The 27,112-nt window shown below is 38.5% G+C and overlaps 2 protein-coding genes and 1 long non-coding RNA gene across 5 annotated transcripts in view; 2 read left to right on the forward strand and 1 right to left on the reverse strand.

Moving 5' to 3' along the window:
- The first annotated feature begins 560 nt into the window (after positions 1–560).
- On the forward strand, positions 561–18,851 carry phf11 (PHD finger protein 11). The gene is made up of 21 exons (XM_039600366.1): positions 561–845; positions 2,542–2,646; positions 2,732–2,865; positions 2,999–3,033; positions 3,122–3,225; positions 3,938–4,008; positions 4,119–4,168; positions 4,256–4,335; positions 4,425–4,447; positions 5,134–5,204; positions 5,296–5,390; positions 5,508–5,527; positions 5,848–5,882; positions 5,978–6,030; positions 6,383–6,542; positions 7,577–7,966; positions 8,064–8,135; positions 8,895–8,965; positions 17,414–17,780; positions 17,877–17,948; positions 18,694–18,851. The coding sequence occupies exons 1-21, from the start codon at positions 561–563 to the stop codon at positions 18,768–18,770; spliced, it is 2,370 nt and encodes a 789-aa protein (XP_039456300.1). The 3' UTR covers positions 18,771–18,851.
- Positions 13,495–14,196, forward strand: LOC120433547. The gene is made up of 3 exons (XR_005608610.1): positions 13,495–13,626; positions 13,943–13,977; positions 14,073–14,196. It is a non-coding gene; the product is annotated as an uncharacterized LOC120433547 (long non-coding RNA).
- Positions 18,852–21,665: 2,814 nt separating the features above from the next.
- LOC116316047 (RCC1 and BTB domain-containing protein 1) overlaps positions 21,666–27,112 on the reverse strand; it is a 47,347-nt gene continuing 41,900 nt past the window's right edge. The window contains exons 9-12 of one of the 3 annotated variants that reach the window (XM_031734518.2): positions 25,610–25,736; positions 25,343–25,494; positions 24,996–25,126; positions 21,666–22,157 (exon numbers count right to left, since the gene is read on the reverse strand). In XM_031734518.2, the coding sequence (XP_031590378.2) occupies positions 22,017–22,157; positions 24,996–25,126; positions 25,343–25,494; positions 25,610–25,736 (551 nt within the window). In that variant the 3' untranslated portion in view covers positions 21,666–22,016. Of the gene's footprint in view, positions 22,158–24,995; positions 25,127–25,342; positions 25,495–25,609; positions 25,892–27,112 lie in introns of those variants that run through there. The other 2 variants (XM_039599837.1, XM_031734520.2) reach the window with 2 other exon arrangements.

Genomic DNA, 27,112 nt, shown 5'->3' on the forward strand with positions numbered 1-27,112 from the left:
CACACACACACACACACACACTATTTACGGGTTTTGGAACCCCATAAGAAACTTTTCTAAAATAGTATTAAGGATCGTTTCCTTAGACAAAGGGTTGAACCGTGAACTAATATAGGTTGCAATGTAGGCTGCTTTTGCCTCCACTTTTTTCCCAGCCAGAGAACATTTTTTTTATTACTCATTTTTTTTAAAAACACCTTTAAAAAATACAAAATATTGTATTATTATCGATTAATATCATAGCTCTATAGTAAATATTCACCGGAAATAATAAACCGATAATAAATCTTATTTGGTGAGCAGCCAAAGGTTGGTTAGTTAGTTTTTTTCTTGTCGGGTATTAAAGTGAAGGTAACCTAAATGTTTTGAAAACTATTAAATAATATAATATATATATATATATATATATATATAGATAGATAGATAGATAGATAGATAGATAGATAGATATATAGCTAGATAGATAGATAGATATATTAGTATTTATTTATAAAATAGTTATCCAAAGAAGATAGATATTAGTCGCAATTTCGCATCAGTTTCTCTCTCCGTCAATTGAAATGCGTTTCCATGCGGTGATGACTGAAAGGAGGATGTTTCTGATAGAACCTGGCAACCCCGAAGAAATGGGCGGCGAAGTAGGTAAGAAATCGTTTTTGAACAGCAGCGTGATTCAACATGGACGCATGCGAGCAAGCCTGATAGAAAAAGTGGAAGCAGTGTGTTTGTCGGTAAAAATGAGTGATAGCAGAGTGGCCTGCATACTTTGTCAGCGGTCCAAAGAGACGAAGCTAACCGGAGCCTTGTCGACTAAAGATGAAGTCACGGCTCATCAGAACTGCCTGGTAGATACAAGCACGCTTATTTTGTTCTTCCTCTTTATTTCGTGTGTAACGAGGTCACCGCTCAGGACAGCGGTTAAGTCCACAACTTAACTGTGGACAAGAAGTGTGGAAAAGTTATAAAAATAACGTACACGAGTAATTTTTCCTGACGCCTTTAATTTCCTTATACCACCTTTGATAAACCTATAAATTGATTCATGTATATAAACTTTCCAGCAGTTTAAAGAGGAGTTCTGTTGCAATAGCTGTAACATTAAAATGCGACGATTAACACAAATCTGCACACTTTGTGCCATATATGCTTCTCATGGCATCACAGTGGATACAGATGAAGGTGGTATGTTCTTAAAAAGCAGGAAAACACTGCCAAAAACTGATTTCCAAGGGTTCCATGTATTTTTATGTGTAATGTAATGTCATGATTTACAAAGGGCTTACACATAAAATCAAGAAATTAACTGTTTTTCAAGTATCTTTATGACACTGTTATATTATAATTACATTCTAACCTACGGGTTTCTACGGGCGATCACTTTTTTGGCAAATACAGGAAGTCAGTTTTTGGTAGGCAATCGCTTTTTGGCCCAGCAGCATCAAAAGGCCTAAAAGACCACAGAAGACAACTAAAGTGTGTGATCACAAATTCTTTCTTTGGTTGAGAGAAAAAAACTTGATAACATCTAAACAAGTAAGTTGGTGTAGTATTGTCTAGAGACTCCTTCATGAATGGAGATGCAGACGGTTTACGAGGTGCACACTGCCGATTACACTCAAGAACATGAAGGTCAGATTAGACTTTGCGAGAAAAAAGTCAGCAAAAGAGCCTGCACATCGTGAGCTGAAGCATACTACATTATCTATGTTTTGCTGTGAGCATGGCCAGCACTAGTGTTTACTGATGATGGGATTGCCGATAGAAGCAGCAGGATAAACAGTGAAGAGTACAGGGCTACACTCTCAGCTCAGATTCAGCCAAACGCTGCCAAACTGATCGCACAGCCCTTCTGAGTGAATGAATAATGACCCAAAGTGTTCTGCCAAAGCAGTATACTTAGTGTCAAGTCAGTCACCTGATCTCAGCCTAATGCTGAAGACACAGCCACGCACAAGGTAGGCTCTTGACCGAGGAAACATGACATTTGGTGGCTTGTTTATGAATTTTAAGTATCGGCTTACTTAGTCTAATAAACCAAATCTATTATTTTAAATGATTATATCTAAGTGTACAGCCATGTTTTTATTACTTTTAAAAAAAAAAAAAAACACTTCAGAGGGGACACTTGCACAAGCACATGCCTTTACACATACTTACCTGGACTACCTTAACCTTTTATGAGTTACTTTAGGACAAATGCCATATTTATGAACTCACAAGTTTAGGGTAGATGTAGCTCAGGAGGTAGAGCAGGCCATCTACTAATCTGAAGGTTGGCGGTTCAATCCTGGCTCCTCCAATCCAAGTCCAGCCCTCCAGGGCCAAGTTGCTTCAATGTGTCCGCTGAAGTGTGAATGTTGGATAGAAAGTACTTAAGCATAGAAGAAAAGTGCTTGGGCGAATGAGTCATGCTGCATGAAGTGCTTTGAGTGGTAAGGTAGAGTAGAAAAGCCCTCTGTAAGAACCAGTCCATTTACTGTTTTTCTGCTTCCTGCTCATTTATGTCCTTCACGTGAATTTCGTGTTGTTTGTTATTTCCAGTTATTTTCTGCTGGTATCTTTTGCCGGGATTCACCACAGTTCGATGACCTGTTTGGTTTCTCGGTGGGGGATGTGCTGAATGAGGTGAAACGAGGAAGCAAGCTGGTAAATATATTTGAAATTGTTTGATTTTAAGTATGGCGCGCACTGGGAGCAATGTTTAAATGTCTTACTCATTTGTTTGCATTAGACCTGTAACCACTGTAAGAAAAAGGGAGCCACTGCTGGTTGTGAAGTCAAACGCTGCAAAAAGTCCTACCATTACCCATGTGCTGTTAAAGAGGGAGCCACGACTATTGAAGATGATGACCAGGGGCGCTATGTGTCAGTTTAACATATCTGTTTAATTGCCTGTCTAAAAAGATATTCAGTTATCCTAAAAATAAAAACTCCTGCCATGCACTGTTTGGGACAATTGCAGTTGTCTAAAAATGTGTTTTATGTGTTTTTCTAACAGGATATACTGCTCATCTCACTCTGAGCAGCAAACACGTAAGTTTTGAATTTTTATCCTTTATCCTGTCACCATTTATTCAGTGTATGACACACTTTGATTTTCATTTTTATTTCTCATGACCAGAAAAAAGTGCTTCCACAAATGAGTTTGCCTCTTCCATCAAAAAGCCCAGAACCGCCAAAAAACTCAAAAACTCCCCAAACCCCAATGCACCTGGACCATCTAAGGTTAGATTTATGGATTTACTAAGACTTTTAGGGGGGGAAAGGCCTCCATCTCTCTATAGCAGCTTGATCCTGTAGTTTTAGGTTTGTTGTTGTTGTTGTTGTTTTTGTGTGTTTTTTTTTTAGTAATTTCAACGAAAGGCCAAATTTTGCTATGTGAAGCAATGTAGCATGGATCACAAGAATGCACAGATGGAAGTTGATTGACTACGATTTGCTAACAATGCACTAATTGATAAACAAAGACCCGAACAGTTCATTTCTGTAGTTAACCAAATGGGTCAAAATTAGTAGATTCCATGAGGAATTAAGCAAAATAACAGTGTAAGCGCAGATTTTACACATGCATGTCTGTGCGAGTTCCTACGTCAGCAGTTGGGGTGCTGAACGTACTCGAGTCAGACTCAGTCAAAGACATGACCACAAGTCTGATGATACCATTACAAAATCAATCATCAATTCAGCCTTATTTGTATATCACCAAATGACAACAACGTTCACTTTAAAGTATTTTACATTATAAGGTAAAAGTGTGTACAGTAACACATGAGCAAGCATTTGGTGACGGTGAGAAGGAAAAACTCCCTTTTAACAGGAAGAAACCTCCACCAGTGAAAGAGAGCCAGAGATTATCATCATTAACCTGCGAGCTATGTGGTGCATTTGTGTGTGTTCTCCTCTGTTATAAATAACCAATCTGTTTTGTTTTCATTAGGTATGTTGCCTAACCTGTGAGAAGAGAGAAGGTAATATCAGCCTGGAAAGTTTGTCTAATAGCATTGTTATGTGAGTATTTACAAACATTTTTTTTTTCCCCTTTTTTGACTTATTTGTCTATGGTTTAATTTTTCTGTTTCTTATGTATCACATTGTAATTAGCAGATGTGTGTTTTTAGGTCATATTGTGACAAACATGCTCCTGCGTCACTTAAGAAGAACACTGACGGTAAGTGTTGCCCAGAAAGACTGATATTTACTATGAAGTAGTTATTTTTTCATTGTGCCAAATACTAAATTGCTTTGTAATTGACGGGAGAAGGTACAGCAGCTGGATCCTCTGTACACAGCAATGACTCCAGCTCATCTAACAGTACAATGTGCAGTTCTTCTAAGGTATTGTTCACAGTCACTTAAAGTTTTTTAGTTCTATTTTCAAGTTTGCTTGTTATTTTTACAGTTTTTTGTCTTTGCTTTTTAAACAGAGACGGTTGAGTGACTGTGACAAGTAAGTATGGGATGCTCGCTATTTCTTGAACAATAATTTTACGTTCAGAATTTTGGCTAGAATATCACCCTTATATCTAACATTGTAGCTTAAATGCTCATTTTACAAGTCTGTACAGTTCGATCCTTCGTTCTTTTTACTTTAAACCGTTTCATACTCAAAACCCCACTTTTGTTTTTTTCACCCACAAAACAAGTCAGGAACTCAAGTGGTTCTATACAGTCTTAAGTCACTGCTCATTTTGTTGCAACAGGCAGCTAGTAACAAAGTGCCTGAAAGTACAATTTAAAATGGGTTCACTGGTTTATCCCTTAAGGTAAGTGCGCTTTTTAACCTTGAATGATTCATAGATCAGTGTTAAAGGGTTTAACTAACAAAAGAAACATTCATCTGAAAATGCCCAGGTTTAAGGACTGGACTGGAAATGAGTGATAAAGCAGCCAATATCTGAAGAAAAACTTTGAAAGGCTTCAGAAAGCCTGGAGAGCTATTGCTCAAGATCACTTTAAAAAATAACAACAAACAACAAAATAAAATTTCTGCTTGAAAATCTAAAGAAATGAGAAGAGCAAATCTTGTCGGTTACAATAAAAATGGTGCAAACCTTTTTTTCCCTTCTTCTTGTATATTTTCCCTGGTTATCCACCAGCAGATACAGTTGTCATGATTCCTTACCTGTGTTACAGGCAGGAGGAGACCCTCTTGAAACGTAAGCCTCATCACTGGAAGAGGAGATTCTCCGATTCTTCAAATTCAGGTCAACCCCGTTGCAAGAGAAGAAAATGTAACCTCCGTGGGCTTATCACTCTTTAGCTAACAAACTCCTTTCTTTTATTTTATATATATAGTTGACAATGACAATGCCGGTAACACTCCAATGGATATATACGCCCCATTAGACTCGGATATAGATGAAAATGCAAACTCCGTTCCAGAGCTCGAAGTATGCCTAATCATTCATTCATTCTTCAATAACATAACTATACGCTGAATATGTCTAATAATTTGAAGTCTCCATCTTTGTCCTGTCATGTGTTGATTTCTCTTCTCGTGATGCCAGACTGTGCCTGAGGTTACCAGGTAGGTTTTGCTAGTTTTGAGGGGGTTTTCGCAGGGGGGGGGGTGTCTCACTAATATTTGTAATTCTAAATTATATATATATGACATGATGAAAAAGTTGTCCAGAGTTAACCAGTAAAGCTAATTACCTGCAAGTTTCAGTAAATTGCAGCATATCAAAGCACCACCAAAGAGCACAAACATGTCTTATGAATGCAATTATCCCCTATGAAATCTTAGTGTTTCCCAAAGGGCTTTTGCATGAATACTTTTTCTTTTCTTGGTCTGTAAAAAATGTCAGCAGAGGGTCATTTCTTGAAATTATATTCTCCACTTTACAGAAGAGACACCAAGAGTCCTGCTGGGTCTTCATCAGGTAAGCAGTCGCTGATTCAGTGTGTATAGTTTGCTAAATATTTTTTTAAAGATATAAATATTTATTTTTTCAAACTCCTCGTCTGGTTCTTTTAGGAAATCACGTTGAGGATGAATTTAATGATGAAGACAACACAATCATAGAATCAGTGAGTTCTCTGATATAAATGGTCTTTTGTTGTTATACGTTTAATATTTGATAATTTAGAACTATGAAGATATATATCTATATCTCTATCTATATATATATATATCTTTATCTATATATCTAGATCTATATATAGATTTATAGATAGATATAGAGAGAGAGAGAGAGAGAGATATAGCGAGAGAGAGAGATATAGATATAGAGAGAGATCTCTCTCTCTCTCTCTCTCTCGATAGATAGATAGATAGATAGATAGATAGATAGACATACACACATAATCACTAAAGGAAATCCATCTTTTTGCATGGGATTCATATGAGGTGTGATGAGATGTGTTTTCTTTGTCTTCTGAGGATGCTGACTCAGAGAGTCTGCTGCTTCCCGTAAAGATCTGCATACAGACCCAGTCACTTACAATGTCAGCTGATGAACTCTCACCTCAGACTGAATCTGCTCCACCTGAAGATGTTTTGGTTAATGCAGATGTAGAGCCGGTCATAGATAAACACGAGGGTAAGGTTTCTCCTACTGGGGCTGATCAAATGTTTTGTAAGACCAAAGAGCTTTGATAATGATTACACAGCAGTTAGGCAAAACTTTTATCTGACTACAAAGGCACCTGTATAGCCTGGGTAGGCTACTATAGGCAACAAGAATTGCCTCTGAAAGTTGATGTGTTTGAATTTGAAAAATGGGAATTTAAGGATCTGAGTGGCTTTGACAAGGCCCAGTGATGACAAGACTGGGTCTTGAAAACGGCAGGTCCTCTGGGCTGTGTCCCTATATCCAATAGTTATTTCCTACCCAAGATGGTCTAAGGAAGGACAACCAGTAAAAAGGCAACAGCATTAAAGGCACCCAAGGCCTGTGTAGTCCAGTCACACAGAAGAAAAGCTACAGTCGCACAAACCTGATGGCTATGGATTGCAGTTACAACAGCCATAGGCTATATATAAAAGGAGGAAGTAGCTCTGTGGTTTAAAAAGGACTATCCTGATTGCAAAAAAAGAGGAATATGAAAAATTGTTTTCTAGAACTTTAAGCACTTCTTGGTGAGTTTATGATCTCAGCAAGTAGTTTAACACAACTGCTCATCTATGGGATCTGCTGACAAAATGAGACCCATCCATGAGGCCCTGCCTTGCAGCTTAAAGGAGCTCCTATTGTGATATTGGTGCGTGATACCTCAGGAAACCTGCAGAGGGCTTGTGGAATCCCTGCCTTGACAGCTCAAAGGTGTTACTGTGGCACAAAGCAGATCTCATATTAGGCAGGTGATTTTAATGTTGTGGCTGATTAATCTTTATGACTTCTATAAATGAGAAATACACAAATATTTCACATTTATAAAACATAAAGTGAAGGTTATGTGCAAGTTTTGTTTGAAAAAGCATTATTAAGATATATTCACTGAAAAAGCAGAAATGTGCCATGTCAAACACTCATCTAGAAAGCTTAGGAAGTTGCTGTTGCATGAAATGTGTAGATTTTTGAAGAATCAGACAGGAGTAAGGATATAGAACTTATAGAACTAACTCTCTTCTTAGGGTCCAGTCCTGAGCAGAAAGCTGTCCAAAGCCCGGGTCAAGTCACCGGTGGATCCTCTGTCTCACGCCCAAGCTCCACTGCCCCCCCTCCCTCTCCTGACCAGTCCAAATCTTCCCCTCCACACTTCACCTCCCTGAAGTCTCATACTTCACCTCCCTGCACTAGCTCGGCCATACCCCTGGCTCCGCCTGAACATGCCAGTGTATCAATTAGCTCCTCCTCTTCCTCTCCTGTGGCACTTCCCTCAAGTCCAGAGCCCAAAATTGACTCCAGCAGCTTCTGGAAAAGCTGTAATGCAGCAGGATGTACAGAGGCCATCTTCACTGACTTCCTTGATGGCATGAAAAATATCTCCAGCAAAATCCAATCAGATCAGGCCAGCCAGGAGGGTAAGGATGCATGACACTTATGAGACTCTGTCTGACATTTTTTAATGTTTTAAACTGGGGATTATGGAAATCGTTTTTTGTTTTTTTTCCTCCACAGAATATGATCTTGCATTGTCGGTGATGGCAGCTTCTGGAAAATTGTCAGAATTTGTGGCTAAGCAGCAGGAAGGTAAAGTACACAGTACTGCTCTAGGGGTGTGGTATTAGTTGGCCGATTACTCTCTTTGGTTAACAGTAATTAATGTCTGCTTCATTGATAGCATTTCAAGAGATTTCAACAGATGACCTATATATACTCTTAGCATTTACAATACCATGGAAACTGTGTGTATTGATATATTCTGTAATTCAATGAGAAAAAAAATGACACAGCAATGGTCAGTGGAAACCAAAATCTACAACTGTATAAGGGAGTAATTCAAATATCAAGTCAATCAAGTTAAAAATTGCAATGACAGGCTGATTCAGCTTGTGTCCTAATGTGGCTCATTAGACACCATCTGACATCTGGGCACGCTTATTAGACATTGGGGATTGTGTCACTGAGCTCCTGGACACTTTGCAGAGATATATGGCAGGACCAGATGCACCTCTGGTCCTTTGCCAGGTCTTTGATGGGTTTTTTCTTAAGGATACTGTTCATCTGCTGCAGGTTGGTTTTTTTTCCCTTTAAGCCTGCAACTGTTTTTGTCCTCCATTAGTCAAGTTTCTGCAAATCTATTAAGGACACAGTGCACAGCATTACTGAAATGCCAAGTTTCCAGCTAAAAGCTCTTTGGGAACTATTTCAGCAGTTTAAAAAAAACAAAAAACATACTGTAGAAATAATTGCTATTAAGTCGTTTTACTTTTTGTTGTTTTACTTTTAAAAGATGTTTCTCCTTTTTTTAAATTGTAATCACTAAATGACAGCTCACTGTGGTTACAGAGCTACAGAAGAAACAAATGGAACTGCAGAAGGCGGCGGCAGCGATGAAAGATGTTGTCTCAGCACTGAGAAAATGAGCTGATGAGCAGCTACTGAGTGTTAGCTATTAAAGCTAGGTTTTTTTGTCTGTGATTACATTTTTAACATTTTATAAAAAATATATATATTTATACTTTTATATGGAATAGGCCTTAATATGAATGTTATTTTAGCTGAGTGAAAAACTGAACTGTGATTCAGGATTTTTTGTTTTGTTTTGCTGTACTTGAGTTGCTAAAAATTTTGGGGGGTTTTTTTGTAATTCAAGACTGTTCTTTTTTTTTTTTCTATATTTTTATTGTACAATACAAAGATTTATATCAAAATGTATCCCACAAGATTCTTGAACTGTAAAAAAGAACTGAAAAAGGTTTACCATATAATGTTTAAGGAATTTCCATGTTCACAGTGTCTGTTTTTTCTTATGTTATTTATCAAAGGGGAGTTTTAAAAAGTGAAATGTTTTAGGACAGTAATGACAGTATTTCAGCGATGTGTTGAATTAATCACTTGAAGTTAAGTTACTTGAGCAGTTTTATATTTTTTTTTCTCCATACTTTCATCATTTTATATTTTTCGTTTTTGCAGAAAGTGTTAACATGTTCTGGTTTACTGGAAGTTTTTTTTCTCCATTTTGTCTCATTGAGAAGTTTACAGATAACAAAAAGATCAAGGTGTTTTTATTTATTTGCATAGGTTAGATAATTTAACTGGCACTTCATGACCCTCAGTTTCAAATATCTTTCAAAAATATTCACAGCAGTAGTGCAGAAGTTACAAAAACCACTTTATAAATGCTTATACTGTAAAATTATCTTTTCATAATACAGATTGAAATCTAATAAATGTCACATGCCTTAAACTGGATTCATATGTTTCTGGTTTGTGTGAACTGACAACCAGGCATGTTTAACTGCCTGTAAATATACATTATGGTGCTTTAGCTGCTTATAATAACTCAATCTAACATATGGAATCTGATCATCAAGAATGAAATGCAAAAAATTGTAAAGATTAAACCCAAATTCCCATCTTCCAATCTAAACAGAAAACTGTGGAAGCCTTTTTACTGCCTTGAAGTTGACCTACACAGATCTAATCAAGCCTTTGAGGCTTAAGGCTCAGTGTCCTGTCTTTAAATACTGTAAGGATTAAAAAAAAATTAGTTTAGATTCTCATATTTCAAACTGAAAACCATTCAATCTAAATGACATCCAAACTATGATGACCTCTTATAGTAAAGAGAAGTAAACTCATCCTGAAAGTACACATGCAAAACCTACAAGTAACTTGGTCACTTAAACAGAATACTAGAAATAGTAAAGCCATGACAGGCAACTGGCAAGAATAGTTTTTGTTAAAAACAAATAACTTCAAGCACTGGCATGTCTCTCAATTAATCTGAGCTCCTACTTTACACAATGTGTAAATTAAAAGTCAGGCACTGTTGGAAACAGCTACTGTAACACCATTATGGAACAATGCTGCAACCTTACAGCTCTGATTTTAGTCATTTCAGTCATCTGAAAGAAGATGAACCACAAATCTGACAGTGATGGTAAATCTAAAGATTTCTACTGAAATTATGTGCCAATGTCCATCTGATGGTAACGATGTATTAGGCAAAATCCTTCCTGGAGTCCAGCCGTGTGTTTTGCATCAGCCCAAATCAGCACCTTGAGACGTGGTCAATTTTTGAAGGCTCCGCAGCGACTGGCTCGACAAATGAAATCTTTGAGCAGATTACCGTCAATTTGCCAGAAAGCAGCAGTCTGAGTCACCTCAGTCAGGTGATTAACGCAGAATTTGAAGCAGAATTCTTCAAGGTCCTGAATGACAGAGAAGAGCACAAATAAATAAACTGTTCTTCATCTTGGTCAAACGCTCCAACAGCAGAGAGTCTGAGTGTCTCGTAGTGCTGACCCAGCTTCCTGCATCCTGGTGATCGTCCCAGTTCCACTGTTCTAAGCCCCAGTTGCTCACACATGGTTTGCTTTTTTCTCATGTAGAACACAGCTGCCAACAGTCTGCATCAGATGTATTTTATTCACTACATGTAACTTAGTGTTGTTAGGTGAGGGAGACGGAGTGGATGCAGGAAGGGTGCAGGAGGAAGGAGGCAGCACACATGATGCCCACTCTGTAGTGGTGGATGCATCAGACTATTAGTAGCCGTGCTGACATGTCGGTACAATATGACATCAAATAGTCTGCGTCATGCATCCTCACTTCTATTGGATAAAAAGATCAAATCAGGGCTGCAGTGCATGTGTGAAAATGATTACAGAGGCAGCTGCAGATCAGCAGGTGGAGCTGGTCATCCACCAATCAGGACTGGTGGGTGTTTTCATTAACTGTTTTTTTTTTTTTTTTAAAGTTTTTCACCCCAGCAAGAGCAAAATCTACTTTTAAGCTTTGAAGCTTTAAAGGGCTTCAAGAACAAAAGATTTCTATCATTCATGCATGCAGTTATGAAGTCCTTCATAAGAACATGAAGAACTGAGGTATGAAATTAAAAATTCTTCATTTTAATATTGCAGCAACACAAAAGCACAATGGACTCTCTAGGCTCCACAAACACTTGCTGAAAAAAAATTATCAAAATTTCAGTGCATTTTATTTGGAATTAGCAGAATTTTATATTTAAAAACAATTACTTAAAAGAAGGGACACATGATTAAGGGATAACAATTCAGGTTTTTACTGGAAACAAAGTAACAGTAAGTACACCCTGACAATACAGCATATTTACATCATAAGATGGGAAAATGTTTGTTTTTCTTTCTGCAAAACTCCCTGAAATTGCACACTACTTAAAGTTCCTTATGCAGTACTTAAATGTACTTACAGTATAATTATTATTATGTTACCTCCTTATTCTTGTGTACCTATCTTTAATTATTTGTAGGTAAATAGTTACATACAATATATAATTACATTGTAATTTCAAATAAAATGATTGAAATTACATTTAACTACTAGGAATTACACCCTTAGTCACGGGCTGTATTATAAAATGTTACCTAATCTTCTATAGATCATGTTTAGAGTGCTTTCATTAAAAAATTAATGAAAGAAGATTTTGAAACTGAAATTTTAGCTGATTACAGATCAAATGGTGAGTGCAGCCTCAGATTAAAAATATAATCAATTAAAAAATATATATTACTCCTGCCAAGTTTAGTATAAACTTTTCATAGTTTATATTAAAACTGTACCAAACATATGCGCTTACATGCAGATGCAGTTTCACTGTGACTGGCAATACAGAAAGGTTAAACTTTTGGGACGAGCTCAGGATCATAAGAAAAAAAGGGTTCATATCTCAAAAACACATTTCACTAGACCCAAAGCTGTTTTTACTTGATTTGTATCCAGAAGGACGCAAACATGAATTAATCTTATTCTTTTGTTTTGGAGACAGCATGTTATCCACTGGAGAAGACAGATAATGTCAAACTTTCCCCCCAAAAAGAATAATATATATATTAAAGGACTCTATATAAAAGGGTCTGGAGACTCATTTTTCAACTTTATAAAAGATTTTGGTTGGAACAGTTTAACTATACTTAATAATAATTCATCACTAATCATTAATAACACTGCACACTGCACCTAACAAAAGAAACATTCATCTGAAAATGCCCAGGTTTAAGGACTGGACTGGAAATGAGTGATAAAGCAGCCAATATCTGAAGAAAAACTTTGAAAGGCTTCAGAAAGCCTGGAGAGCTATTGCTCAAGATCACTTGTCAAAAGAAAATTGTGTATATCTGATCAGCTACATGAAATGTGCTCTTTTTATGGATCACTAAGCAAACCACATGTCTATGTGACTTTTCACCTAATAACTTTTGTGATGAACTTCTGGAACATGCAGATTTAGAAAAAGGGGAACCTCAGCTCAGAGTTCTTAGAATAACTCTGTTTTATTTGCACACACACACACACACACAGAGTGATGAGACGCAGGTCTTGCGTCCATGACTGCCCTCGCGAGTGAAAGACAGCTGCAGTGTTTGTGTTTTCTAACTCAGGTGTCTCAGCTGAAGAACTACGGGGTGATTTTTAGAAATCCCCTGTCATCACTTTAAAAAATAACAACAAACAACAAAATAAAATTTCTGCTTGAAAATCTAAAGAAATGAGAAGAGCAAATCTTGTCGGTTACAATAAAAATGGTGCAAACCTTTTTTTCCCCTTCTTCTTGTATATTTTCCCTGGTTATCCACCAGCAGATACAGTTGTCATGATTCCTTACCTGTGTTACAGGCAGGAGACCCTCTTGAAACGTAAGCCTCATCACTGGAAGAGGAGATTCTCCGATTCTTCAAATTCAGGTCAACCCCGTTGCAAGAGAAGAAAATGTAACCTCCGTGGGCTTATCACTCTTTAGCTAACAAACTCCTTTCTTTTTATTTTATATATATATATATATATATATATATATATATATATATAGTTGACAATGACAATGCCGGTAACACTCCAATGGATATATACGCCCATTAGACTCGGATATAGATGAAAAATGCAAACTCCGCTCCAGAGCTCAAGTATGCCTAATCATTCATTCATTCTTCAATAACATAACTATACGCTGAATATGTCTAATAATTTGAAGTCTCCATCTTTGTCCTGTCATGTGTTGATTTCTCTTCTCGTGATGCCAGACTGTGCCTGAGGTTACCAGGTAGGTTTTGCTAGTTTTGAGGGGTTTTCGCAGGGGGGGTGTCTCACTAATATTTGTAATTCTAAATTATATATATATGACATGATGAAAAAGTTGTCCAGAGTTAACCAGTAAAGCTAATTACCTGCAAGTTTCAGTAAATTGCAGCATATCAAAGCACCACCAAAGAGCACAAACATGTCTTATGAATGCAATTATCCCCTATGAAATCTTAGTGTTTCCCAAAGGGCTTTTGCATGAATACTTTTTCTTTTCTTGGTCTGTAAAAAATGTCAGCAGAGGGTCATTTCTTGAAATTATATTCTCCACTTTACAGAAGAGACACCAAGAGTCCTGCTGGGTCTTCATCAGGTAAGCAGTCGCTGATTCAGTGTGTATAGTTTGATAAATATTTTTTTAAAGATATAAATATGTATTTTTTCAAACTCCTCGTCTGGTTCTTTTAGGAAATCACGTTGAGGATGAATTTAATGATGAAGACGACACAATCATAGAATCAGTGAGTTCTCTGATATTGTGTTAATCTTTGTCTTTAGCAGCTATAAATGGTCTTTTGTTGTTATACGTTTAATATTTGGTAATTTAGAACTATGAAGAGAGAGAGAGAGAGAGAGAGAGAGAGAGAGAGAGAGAGAGAGAGAGAGAGAAAAAAAACAACAACAACAACAACAACAAAAAAAAAAAAAAAAAAAAAAACACCCATCTCGCCCCTGCGGGCGGTTTGTCCTTCGAGCTCGGGTCCTCTACCAGAGGCCTGGGAGCTTGAGGGTCCTGCGCAGTATCTTAGCTGTTCCCAGGACTGCGCTCTTCTGGACAGAGATGTCCGATGTTGTTCCCGGGATCTGCTGGAGCCACTCGCCTAGCTTGGGAGTCACCGCACCTAGTGCTCCGATTACCACGGGGACCACCGTTACCTTCACCCTCCACATCCTCTCGAGCTCTCCTCTGAGCCCTTGGTATTTCTCCAGCTTCTCGTGTTCCTTCTTCCTGATATTACTGTCATTCGGAACCGCTACATCGATCACTACGGCCGTCTTCTTCTGTTTGTCTACCACCACTATGTCCGGTTGGTTAGCCACCACCATTTTGTCCGTCTGCATCTGGAAGTCCCACAGGATCTTAGCTCGGTCATTCTCCACCACCCTTGGGGGCATCTCCCATTTTGACCTCAGGACTTCCAGGTTATACTCGGCACAGATGTTCCTGTACACTATGCCGGCCACTTGGTTATGGCGTTCCATGTATGCCTTGCCTGCTAGCATCTTGCACCCTGCTGTTATGTGCTGGATTGTCTCTGGGGCATCTTTACACAGCCTGCACCTGGGGTCTTGCCTGGTGTGATAGACCCCAGCCTCTATGGATCTTGTACTCAGAGCTTGTTCTTGTGCTGCCATGATTAGTGCCTCTGTGCTGTCTTTCAGTCCAGCTTTGTCCAGCCACTGGTAGGATTTCTGGATATCAGCCACCTCCTCTATCTGCCGGTGGTACATACCGTGCAGGGGCCTGTCCTTCCATGATGGTTCCTCGCCTTCCTCCTCTTTCTTGGGTTTCTGCTGCCTGAGGTATTCACTGAGCACGCTGTCAGTTGGGGCCATCTTCGTGATGTATTCGTGGATGTTTCTTGTCTCATCCTGGACTGTGGTGCTGACACTCACCAGTCCCCGCCCCCTTCCTTCCGCTTAGCGTACAGCCTCAGGGTGCTGGACTTGGGGTGAAACCCTCCATGCATGGTAAGGAGCTTTCTTGTCTTTATGTCAGTGGCTTCTATCTCCTCCTTTGGCCAGCCTATTACCCCAGCAGGGTACCTGATCACGGGCAGGGCGTGGGTGTTGATGGCCCGGATCTTGTTCTTACCGTTCAGCTGACTCCTCAGGACTTGCCTGACCCTCTGCAGGTACTTGGTGGTTGCAGCTTTCCTAGCGGCCTCTTCATGGTTCCCATTCGCTTGCGGGATCCCCAGGTACTTGTAACTGTCCTCTATGTCTGCAATGTTGCCTTCTGGTAGTTCAATCCCCTCAGTTCTGACTACCTTCCCTCTTTTGTTACCATCCGACTACACTTCTCCAGTCCGAATGACATTCCAATGTCATTGCTGTATATCCTAGTAGTGTGTATCAGTGAATCGATGTCTCGTTCACTCTTGGCATACAGCTTGATGTCATCCATGTACAGGAGGTGGCTGACAACCGCTCTGTTCCGTAGTCGGTATCCGTAGCCAGTCTTGTTAATGATCTCACTGAGGGGGTTAAGGCCTATGCAGAACAGCAGTGGGGACAGAGCATCTCCTTGGTAGATCCCGCACTTGATGGTGACTTGTGCTATGGGCTTGGAGTTGGCCTCTAGTGTTGTACGCCACATCCCCATTGAGTTCCCGATGAAGGCTCTTAGGGTCCTGTTGATCTTGTACAATTCTAGGCATTCCAGTATCCAGCTGTGGGGCATTGAGTCATAGGCCTTCTTGTAATCAATCCAGGCTGTGCACAGGTTGGTCAGTCTGGTCTTGCAGTCTCGGCTGACTGTTCTGTCTACCAGTAGCTGGTGTTTTGCGCCTCTGGTATTCTTGCCAATCCCTTTCTGTGTCCCACTCATGTATTGACCCATGTGCCTATTCATCTTAGCCGATATGATGCCTGACAGGAGCTTCCATGTAGTACTGAGGCAGGTTATTGGTCGGTAGTTGGATGGGACCGGTCCCTTCTTATGACACCCTCGTGTCATAGATAAACACGAGGGTAAGGTTTCTCCTACTGGGACTGATCAAATGTTTTGTAAGACCAAAGAGCTTTGATAATGATTACACAGCAGTTAGGCAAAACTTTTATCTGACTACAAAGGCACCTGTATAGCCTGGGTAGGCTACTATAGGCAACAAGAATTGCCTCTGAAAGTTGATGTGTTTGAATTTGAAAAATGGGAATTTAAGGATCTGAGTGGCTTTGACAAGGCCCAGTGATGACAAGACTGGGTCTTGAAAACGGCAGGTCCTCTGGGCTGTGTCCCTATATCCAATAGTTATTTCCTACCCAAGATGGTCTAAGGAAGGACAACCAGTAAAAAGGCAACAGCATTAAAGGCACCCAAGGCCTGTGTAGTCCAGTCACACAGAAGAAAAGCTACAGTCGCACAAACCTGATGGCTATGGATTGCAGTTACAACAGCCATAGGCTATATATAAAAGAAGGAAGTAGCTCTGTGGTTTAAAAAGGACTATCCTGATTGCAAAAAAAAGAGGAATATGAAAAATTGTTTTCTAGAACTTTAAGCACTTCTTGGTGAGTTTATGATCTCAGCAAGTAGTTTAACACAACTGCTCATCTATGGGATCTGCTGACAAAATGAGACCCATCCATGAGGCCCTGCCTTGCAGCTTAAAGGAGCTCCTATTGTGATATTGGTGCGTGATACCTCAGGAAACCTGCAGAGGGCTTGTGGAATCCCTGCCTTGACAGCTCAAAGGTGTTACTGTGGCACAAAGCAGATCTCATATTAGGCAGGTGATTTTAATGTTGTGGCTGATTAATCTTTATGACTTCTATAAATGAGAAATACACAAATATTTCACATTTATAAAACATAAAGTGAAGGTTATATGCAAGTTTTGTTTGAAAAAGCATTATTAAAATATATTCACTGAAAAAGCAGAAATGTGCCATGTCAAACACTCATCTAGAAAGCTTAGGAAGTTGCTGTTGCATGAAATGTGTAGATTTTTGAAGAATCAGACAGGAGTAAGAATATTGAAATGATAAAAAGCTGGGATGACTTATAGAACTAAGTCTCTTCTTAGGGTCCAGTCCTGAGCAGAAAGCTGTCCAAAGCCCAGGTCAAGTCACCGGTGGATCCTCTGTCTCACGCCCAAGCTCCACTGCCCCCCCTCCCTCTCCTGGCCAGTCCAAATCTTCCCCTCCATACTTCACCTCCCTGCACTAGCTCGGCCATACCCCTGGCTCCGCCTGAACATGCCAGTGTATCCATTAGCTCCTCCTCTTCCTCTCCTGTGGCTCTTCCCTCAAGTCCAGAGCCCAAAATTGACTCCAGCAGCTTCTGGAAAAGCTGTAATGCAGCAGGATGTACAGAGGCCATCTTCACTGACTTCCTTGATGGCATGAAAAATATCTCCAGCAAAATCCAATCAGATCAGGCCAGCCAGGAGGGTAAGGATGCATGACACTTATGAGACTCTGTCTGACATTTTTTAATGTTTTAAACTGGGGATTATGGAAATCGTTTTTTGTTTTTTTCCTCCACAGAATATGATCTTGCATTGTCGGTGATGGCAGCTTCTGGAAAATTGTCAGAATTTGTGGCTAAGCAGCAGGAAGGTAAAGTACACAGTACTGCTCTAGGGGTGTGGTATTAGTTGGCCGATTACTCTCTTTGGTTAACAGTAATTAATGTCTGCTTCATTGATAGCATTTCAAGAGATTTCAACAGATGACCTTTACAATACCATGGAAACTGTGTGTATTGATATATTCTGTAATTCAATGAGAAAAAAAAATGACACAGCAATGGTCAGTGGAAACCAAAATCTACAACTGTATAAGGGAGTAATTCAAATATCAAGTTAAGTTAAAAATTGCAATGACAGGCTGATTCAACTTGTGTCCTAATGTGACTCATTAGACACCATCTGACATCTGGGCACGCTTATTAGACATTGGGGATTGTGTCACTGAGCTCCTGGACACTTTGCAGAGATATATGGCAGGACCAGATGCACCTCTGGTCCTTTGTCAGGTCTTTGATGGGTTTTTTCTTAAGGATACTGTTCATCTGCTGCAGGTTGTTTTTTTTTCCCCTTTAAGCCTGCAACTGTTTTTGTCCTCCATTAGTCAAGTTTCTGCTAATCTATTAAGGACACAGTGCACAGCATTACTGAAATGCCAAGTTTCCAGCTAAAAGCTCTTTGGGAACTATTTCAGCAGTTTAAAAAAAACAAAAAAAAAAAAACATACTGTAGAAATAATTGCTATTAAGTCGTTTTACTTTTTGTTGTTTTACTTTTAAAAGATGTTTCTCCTTTTTTTATTGTAATCACTAAATGACAGCTCACTGTGGTTACAGAGCTACAGAAGAAACAAATGGAACTGCAGAAGGCGGCGGCAGCGATGAAAGATGTTGTCTCAGCACTGAGAAAATGAGCTGATGAGCAGCTACTGAGTGTTAGCTATTAAAGCTAGGTTTTTTTGTCTGTGATTACATTTTTAACATTTTATAAAAAATATATATATTTATACTTTTATATGGAATAGGCCTTAATATGAATGTTATTTTAGCTGAGTGAAAAACTGAACTGTGATTCAGGATTTTTTTTTTTGGTTTTTTTGCTGTATTTGAGTTGCTAAAAATTTGGGGGGGTTTTTGTAATTCAAGACTGTTCTTTTTTCCTATACAGGGAGTGCAGAATTATTAGGCAAATGAGTATTTTGTCCACATCATCCTCTTCATGCATGTTGTCTTACTCCAAGCTGTATAGGCTCGAAAGCCTACTACCAATTAAGCATATTAGGTGATGTGCATCTCTGTAATGAGAAGGGGTGTGGTCTAATGACATCAACACCCTATATCAGGTGTGCATAATTATTAGGCAACTTCCTTTCCTTTGGCAAAATGGGTCAAAAGAAGGACTTGACAGGCTCAGAAAAGTCAAAAATAGTGAGATATCTTGCAGAGGGATGCAGCAGTCTTAAAATTGCAAAGCTTCTGAAGCGTGATCATCGAACAATCAAGCGTTTCATTCAAAATAGTCAACAGGGTCGCAAGAAGCGTGTGGAAAAACCAAGGCGCAAAATAACTGCCCATGAACTGACAAAAGTCAAGCGTGCAGCTGCCAAGATGCCACTTGCCACCAGTTTGGCCATATTTCACAGCTGCAACATCACTGGAGTGCCCAAAAGCACAAGGTGTGCAATACTCAGGGACATGGCCAAGGTAAGAAAGGCTGAAAGACGACCACCACTGAACAAGACACACAAGCTGAAACGTCAAGACTGGGCCAAGAAATATCTCAAGACTGATTTTTCTAAGGTTTTATGGACTGATGAAATGAGAGTGAGTCTTGATGGGCCAGATGGATGGGCCCGTGGCTGGATTGGTAAAGGGCAGAGAGCTCCAGTCCGACTCAGACGCTGGCAAGGTGGAGGTGGAGTACTGGTTTGGGCTGGTATCATCAAAGATGAGCTTGTGGGGCCTTTTCGGGTTGAGGATGGAGTCAAGCTCAACTCCCAGTCCTACTGCCAGTTTCTGGAAGACGCCTTCTTCAAGCAGTGGTACAGGAAGAAGTCTGCATCCTTCAAGAAAAACATGATTTTCATGCAGGACAATGCTCCATCACACGCGTCCAAGTACTCCACAGCGTGGCTGGCAAGAAAGGGTATAAAGAAGAAAAACTAATGACATGGCCTCCTTGTTCACCTGATCTGAACCCCATTGAGAACCTGTGGTCCATCATCAAATGTGAGATTTACAAGGAGGAAAAACAGTACACCTCTCTGAACAGTGTCTGGGAGGCTGTGGTTGCTGCTGCACGCAATGTTGATGGTGAACAGATCAAAACACTGACAGAATCCATGGATGGCAGGCTTTTGAGTGTCCTTGCAAAGAAAGGTGGCTATATTGGTCGCTGATTTGTTTTTGTTTTGTTTTTGAATGTCAGAAATGTATATTTGTGAATGTGGAGATGTTATATTGGTTTCACTGGTAAAAATAAATAATTGAAATGGGTATATATTTGTTTTTGTTAAGTTGCCTAATAATTATGCACAGTAATAGTCACCTGCACACACAGATATCCCCTAAAATAGCTAAAACTAAAAACAAACTAAAAACTACTTCCAAAAACATTCAGCTTTGATATTAATGAGTTTTTGGGTTCATTGAGAACATGGTTGTTGTTCAATAATAAAATTATTCCTCAAAAATACAACTTGCCTAATAATTCTGCACTCCCTGTATTTTTATTGCACAATACAAAGATTTATATCAAAATGTATCCCACAAGATTCTTGAACTGTAAAAAAGAACTGAAAAAGGTTTACCATATAATGTTTAAGGAATTTCCATGTTCACAGTGTCTGTTTTTTCTTATGTTATTTATCAAAGAAGAGTTTTAAAAAGTGAAATGTTTTAAGACAGTAATGACAGTATTTCAGCGATGTGTTGAATTAATCACTTGAAGTTAAGTTACTTGAGCAGTTTTATATATTTTTTTTTTTTCCATACTTTCATCATTTTATATTTTTCGTTTTTGCAGAAAGTGTTAACATGTTCTGGTTTACTGGCACCCCAAAGAAAAACCTGATGTGCAGTTTTTCTGACTTTACTATGATTTTTCTTTTTTTTTAAGTTTTTTTCTCCATTTTGTCTCATTGAGAAGTTTACAGATAACAAAAAGATCAAGGTGTTTTTATTTATTTGCATAGGTTAGATAATTTAACTGGCACTTCATGACCCTCAGTTTCAAATATCTTTCAAAAATATTCACAGCAGTAGTGCAGAAGTTACAAAAACCACTTTATAAATGCTTATACTGTAAAATTATCTTTTCATAATACAGATTGAAATCTAATAAATGTCACATGCCTTAAACTGGATTCATATGTTTCTGGTTTGTGTGAACTGACAACCAGGCATGTTTAACTGCCTGTAAATATACATTATGGTGCTTTAGCTGCTTATAATAACTCAATCTAACATATGGAATCTGATCATCAAGAATGAAATGCAAAAAATTGTAAAGATTAAACCCAAATTCCCATCTTCCAATCTAAACAGAAAACTGTGGAAGCCTTTTTACTGCCTTGAAGTTGACCTACACAGATCTAATCAAGCCTTTGAGGCTTAAGGCTCAGTGTCCTGTCTTTAAATACTGTAAGGATTAAAAAAAAATTAGTTTAGATTCTCATATTTCAAACTGAAAACCATTCAATCTAAATGACATCCAAACTATGATGACCTCTTATAGTAAAGAGAAGTAAACTCATCCTGAAAGTACACATGCAAAATCTACAAGTAACTTGGTCACTTACAGGCAGGCAACTGGCAAGAATAGTTTTTGTTAAAAACAAATAACTTCAAGCACTGGCATGTCTCTCAATTAATCTGAGCTCCTACTTTACACAATGTGTAAATTAAAAGTCAGGCACTGTTGGAAACAGCTACTGTAACACCATTATGGAACAATGCTGCAACCTTACAGCTCTGATTTTAGTCATTTCAGTCATCTGAAAGAAGATGAACCACAAATCTGACAGTGATGGTAAATCTAAAGATTTCTACTGAAATTATGTGCAAATGTCCATCTGATGGTAACGATGTATTAGGCAAAATCCTTCCTGGAGTCCAGCCGTGTGTTTTGCATCAGCCCAAATCAGCACCTTGAGACGTGGTCAATTTTTGAAGGCTCCATGGCGACTGGCTCGACAAATGAAATCTTTGAGCAGATTACCGTCAATTTGCCAGAAAGCAGCAGTCTGAGTCACCTCAGTCAGGTGATTAACGCAGAATTTGAAGCAGAATTCTTCAAGGTCCTGAATGACAGAGAAGAGCACAAATAAATAAACTGTTCTTCATCTTGGTCAAACGCTCCAACAGCAGAGAGTCTGAGTGTCTCGTAGTGCTGACCCAGCTTCCTGCATCCTGGTGATTGTCCCAGTTCCACTGTTCTAAGCCCCAGTTGCTCACACATGGTTTGCTTTTTTCTCATGTAGAACACAGCTGCCAACAGTCTGCATCAGATCTATTTTATTCACTACATGTAACTTAGTGTTGTTAGGTGAGGGAGACGGAGTGGATGCAGGAAGGGTGCAGGAGGAAGGAGGCAGCACACATGATGCCCACTCTGTAGTGGTGGATGCATCAGACTATTAGTAGCCCTGCTGACATGTCGGTACAATATGACATCAAATAGTCTGCGTCATGCATCCTCACTTCTATTGGATAAAAAGATCAAATCAGGGCTGCAGTGCATGTGTGAAAATGATTACAGAGGCAGCTGCAGATCAGCAGGTGGAGCTGGTCATCCACCAATCAGGACTGGTGGGTGTTTTCATTAACTGTTTTTTTAAAAAAAGTTTTTCACCCCAGCAAGAGCAAAATCTACTTTTAAGCTTTGAAGCTTTAAAGGGCTTCAAGAACAAAAGATTTCTATCATTCATGCATGCAGTTATGAAGTCCTTCATAAGAACATGAAGAACTGAGGTATGAAATTAAAAATTCTTCATTTTAATATTGCAGCTTAGTATTTTTGCAAAAACACAAAAGCACAATTGACTCTCTAGGCTCCACAAACACTTGCTGAAAAAAAATTATCAAAATTTCAGTGCATTTTATTTGAAATTAGCAGAATTTTATATTTAAAAACAATTACTTAAAAGAAGGGACACATGATTAAGGGGATAACAATTCAGGTTTTTACTGGAAACAAAGTAACAGTAAGTACACCCTGACAATACAGCATATTTACATCATAAGATGGGAAAATGTTTGTTTTTCTTTCTGCAAAACTCCCCTGAAATTGCACACTACTTAAAGTTCCTTATGCAGTACTTAAATGTACTTACAGTATAATTATTATTATGTTACCTCCTTATTCTTGTGTACCTATCTTTAATTATTTGTAGGTAAATAGTTACATACAATATATAATTACATTGTAATTTCAAATAAAATGATTGAAATTACATTTAACTACCAGGGAATTACACCCTTAGTCACGGGCTGTATTATAAAATGTTACCTAATCTTCTATAGATCATGTTTAGAGTGCTTTCATTAAAAAAATTAATGAAAGAAGATTTTGAAACTGAAATTTTAGCTGATTACAGATCAAATGGTGAGTGCAGCCTCAGATTAAAAATATAATCAATTAAAAAGAATATATGTTACTCCTGCCAAGTTTAGTATAAACTTTTCATAGTTTATATTAAAACTGTACCAAACATATGCGCTACATGCAGATGCAGTTTCACTGTGACTGGCAATACAGAAAGGTTAAACTTTTGGGACGAGCTCAGGATCATAAGAAAAAAAGGGTTCACATCTCAAAAACACATTTCACTAGACCCAAAGCTGTTTTTACTTGATTTGCATCCAGAAGGACGCAAACATGAATTAATCTTATTCTTTTGTTTTGGAGACAGCATGTTATCCACTGGAGAAGACAGTTAATGTCAAACTTTCCCCCCAAAAAGAATAATATATATATATTAAAGGACTCTATATAAAAGGGTCTGGAGACTCATTTTTCAACTTTATAAAAGATTTTGGTTGGAACAGTTTAATAGTTTAACTATACTTAATAATAATTCATCATTAATAACACTGCACTTAACTATGCAGCATTAATAATTTGTTACATCAGTGGATTGGACACGACTTTGACACAGTTTTCTTTTCTAAGTATGTGAATAGCCAGATTTAATTTAAATGATTTGTTTGTTTTTTTGTGTTGAAGATAATAAAAAACAAAAACAACAACAAAAAACACATTGTTGGGGGAAGAAAAAGTGGGTAGTTCAATTCCCACTGACTTTTCCTTGGACAACATACTGCAAATTGCAACTAAGCAATGTATATAAAGAATTAGCTTGATCATAATGTGTGTGTGAACGGGTAATAATGTAGTATAGAATTCTTTTGAGAGGTCAGTAAGCCTAGGAAAGTGCTTTAAACACCAGTCAAAATACATTCATTGTCTATATATATATATATTGCTAGCATCACTACCTAATGTGAATCACTGCCTGATTTGAGTCATTTTCCTGCACATAAGGTTCACCTGCCTGTGGTGTCTGTCAGGTTCACATATGTGGGACTCACAGTGACAGATGCTTTAGCATTTATGTTCTGTCTAATTTGTAGCCTAACTGATAAAAGAAGTGTGGGAGCATTTTCAGGATTTCATATTAATGCTAATGTAAATGCAATTACCAGCACACAAGTCATAATAAAATGAATCAGACTTTATTGGTAGGTCCTATTAAAAGTTCCAGACAGCCATGTCTGGCTTTGAAACTGAAACCTATGCTAACAAATACGTTCTATTACTTCTGTACAGACAGGCTAATAGTTTCCCTCTTGTTTGCATAATTTATGCAAAACAGGCTGCTGGCTGTAGCATCATACTGGCTGTACAGACCTGTGAGTGACATCAACCTTCTTACTGCATTCTCAGTAGGAGTGAATAAGCCTATTTAGAAAACAAAGATTTTCACAAAGCGGAACTGAGTGAGCCAGCTGTTTTTTCTGTGATTTATTTAAATTCTGTGATCTAAAATATCAATTTTACATGTGTTTTTCAAAGTAAAAAGAGCTTTCAAGGATATTTGCATGTTATCACACATGCAACTGATAGTTGGTAGACTGACCTCTGCATCATAGCGCACAGCGGCAGACAGCAGAGAAAAAGCATTTTCGACGGTGATTCCCCTCTTGATAATGTGCTGACACAGACGTTTTAGGCGGTTCTCACAATACGAGGTGGCCAGATCCAGCAGCCCTGGGCGCACACAGAATCACACAGCACTGGAATTATGATTATATTCAAGAACTTTTAGATGTAGTCCATTATCTTTCTCAAAAATAAATAAAAATTCAAAAAAGTAATAAACTCATGACAAATAGATATCGTTGTTACCAATATCACTGATACTAGGTCAATGGGTAGTACTGAAATAACTCAGAGATCATGTGGTGAAGTGTATGTGGGACTGACCAATAGCGTCCTCGGGAGGCAACTCCACATTGTCTGTGTAGAGGAACTCCAGAAACGAACGGTACACAGGGTACGAGAACTGGTCTATTTCAATCACCTCCTTGATGTCTTCGTTCCAGTGAGACTGGAACATTGATCTGAAATGTTCACATCTGCACAGCAAACGACACAGACACAGGTGTTACAAGAACCATTTCTGCGTGCTTCTTTTTAAACGGTTTATAATTCCCACAACCCGATAAACCAGCTTGGTTGTTAAATTCAAACCTGATCTTGAGAACTGCTTTGTGGACATAGATGTATTTTCCATCAACACAGAACTTGAGGTCCGCTGTCTCTGGGTTGTCAAACTCCTTTTTCAGAGACTGAGCCACAGTCAAGAAATCATCATGTTCTGGAGGGGGGAAAAAAACGGCACACATACAGATCCCACAACACTCGAGCTCTGGCAACAGAAAGATAACAACTATAGCAATGAGACCAATCCCACTTCCAAAAAGGTGGGAAGCTGTGTAGAAAACACTGAAAGATTTTCAGATCCTTTAAACCCTATATTTGGTATACAAAGACAAGACAAAGACAGCATGTCACATGTTGAAACTGAAACTTTTATTACTTTTGATAAATATATGCTCATTTTTAGTTTGAGGCCAGCATTACACTTTTAAAAAAAGGGACAAGGACAACAAAAAACTTTGTAAGGTGTTCTCTAGTTAAATAAAATAAATTATAGAGTTTTAAGTATTTTTTTTTTTTTTACAGTGTGCATATGTAGTGAGAGCAAAACTTGACTCCTCCCACAAAACCCATACCTAATTTAAATACGGTTGTTGTACCCTTCAAGGTCATCTTCGTGCTCACACTGGAAGCCATTCTTACCACTTGCATGGAACTATCTGGGATGCACACTGGATCCCTTCAAATGTGGCAAAACGCCAAGAAATTGCACATCGCTGAGTAGGAAAGTGCATAGATAGAAAACATAAAGAAATGTTTTTTGGGCACCATTTGGGCACTAGTCACTGTTCAAATCATCGCCTCGATGTCTTGCCCCAAAAATTTATATAGTAGAACATCAAATTGTCAGTTCAACGCTGAAAGAAAATCAAAAAAAGCATTCCCCCGGTCACTTTTCTAACCAGAAGCCTGACTAGGAAGTAGGATTTGGTCTTATCCAGCTGACCTCAGGGTTAACTCTGGGTTCTCTGTATTATGTAAGGCAGTTTACTTCTTTCCAGGATACACTGCCAGCTTACACTGTAGAGATAACCTGCTACACAGTAAGTTTTCCTGTTTCACTTTAGAAAGCTAAAAACGTTTACTTTAGTTTTTATTAGTTTGAGTGTTAGTTTTAGTCTTTTTTTAAAAGTTAGTTTTCAAAGTTCACAACATCATTTCATTTTTTCCAAAGTCTATATTTTATTTGTATTTGTTTTAACTAAAATGTCTTTTACATTACATCTTTAGGGTTGATTACCTTGTTGTGAACCACCTTTGTGTGACCGCTTAGCCTGATTCCACATGTTGGGGTAAGGAAAGCTAGATAATGGAAAGAAAGCCTGGGTGTGCTGAACTTGTTTCGTAATACAAGCCGGAGATGCGTTGACTTCAAGATTGGACTTTTCAAATGAAAACTGCTCTTTGGTCTCCACGTTATAGCCAAAGAACCAACTTAAGTTTGACACAAGTCGGCATGTAAGACTTCCAAGGAGAGGTGCACAAGAAGACGACATTGAAGAGAACAGTGGAGTCAATACATTTTATAATTGC

Source organism: Oreochromis aureus, linkage group 16 (genome assembly GCF_013358895.1).
Source record: "Oreochromis aureus strain Israel breed Guangdong linkage group 16, ZZ_aureus, whole genome shotgun sequence".
In the NCBI taxonomy this organism is placed as follows: Eukaryota; Metazoa; Chordata; class Actinopteri; order Cichliformes; family Cichlidae; genus Oreochromis; species Oreochromis aureus.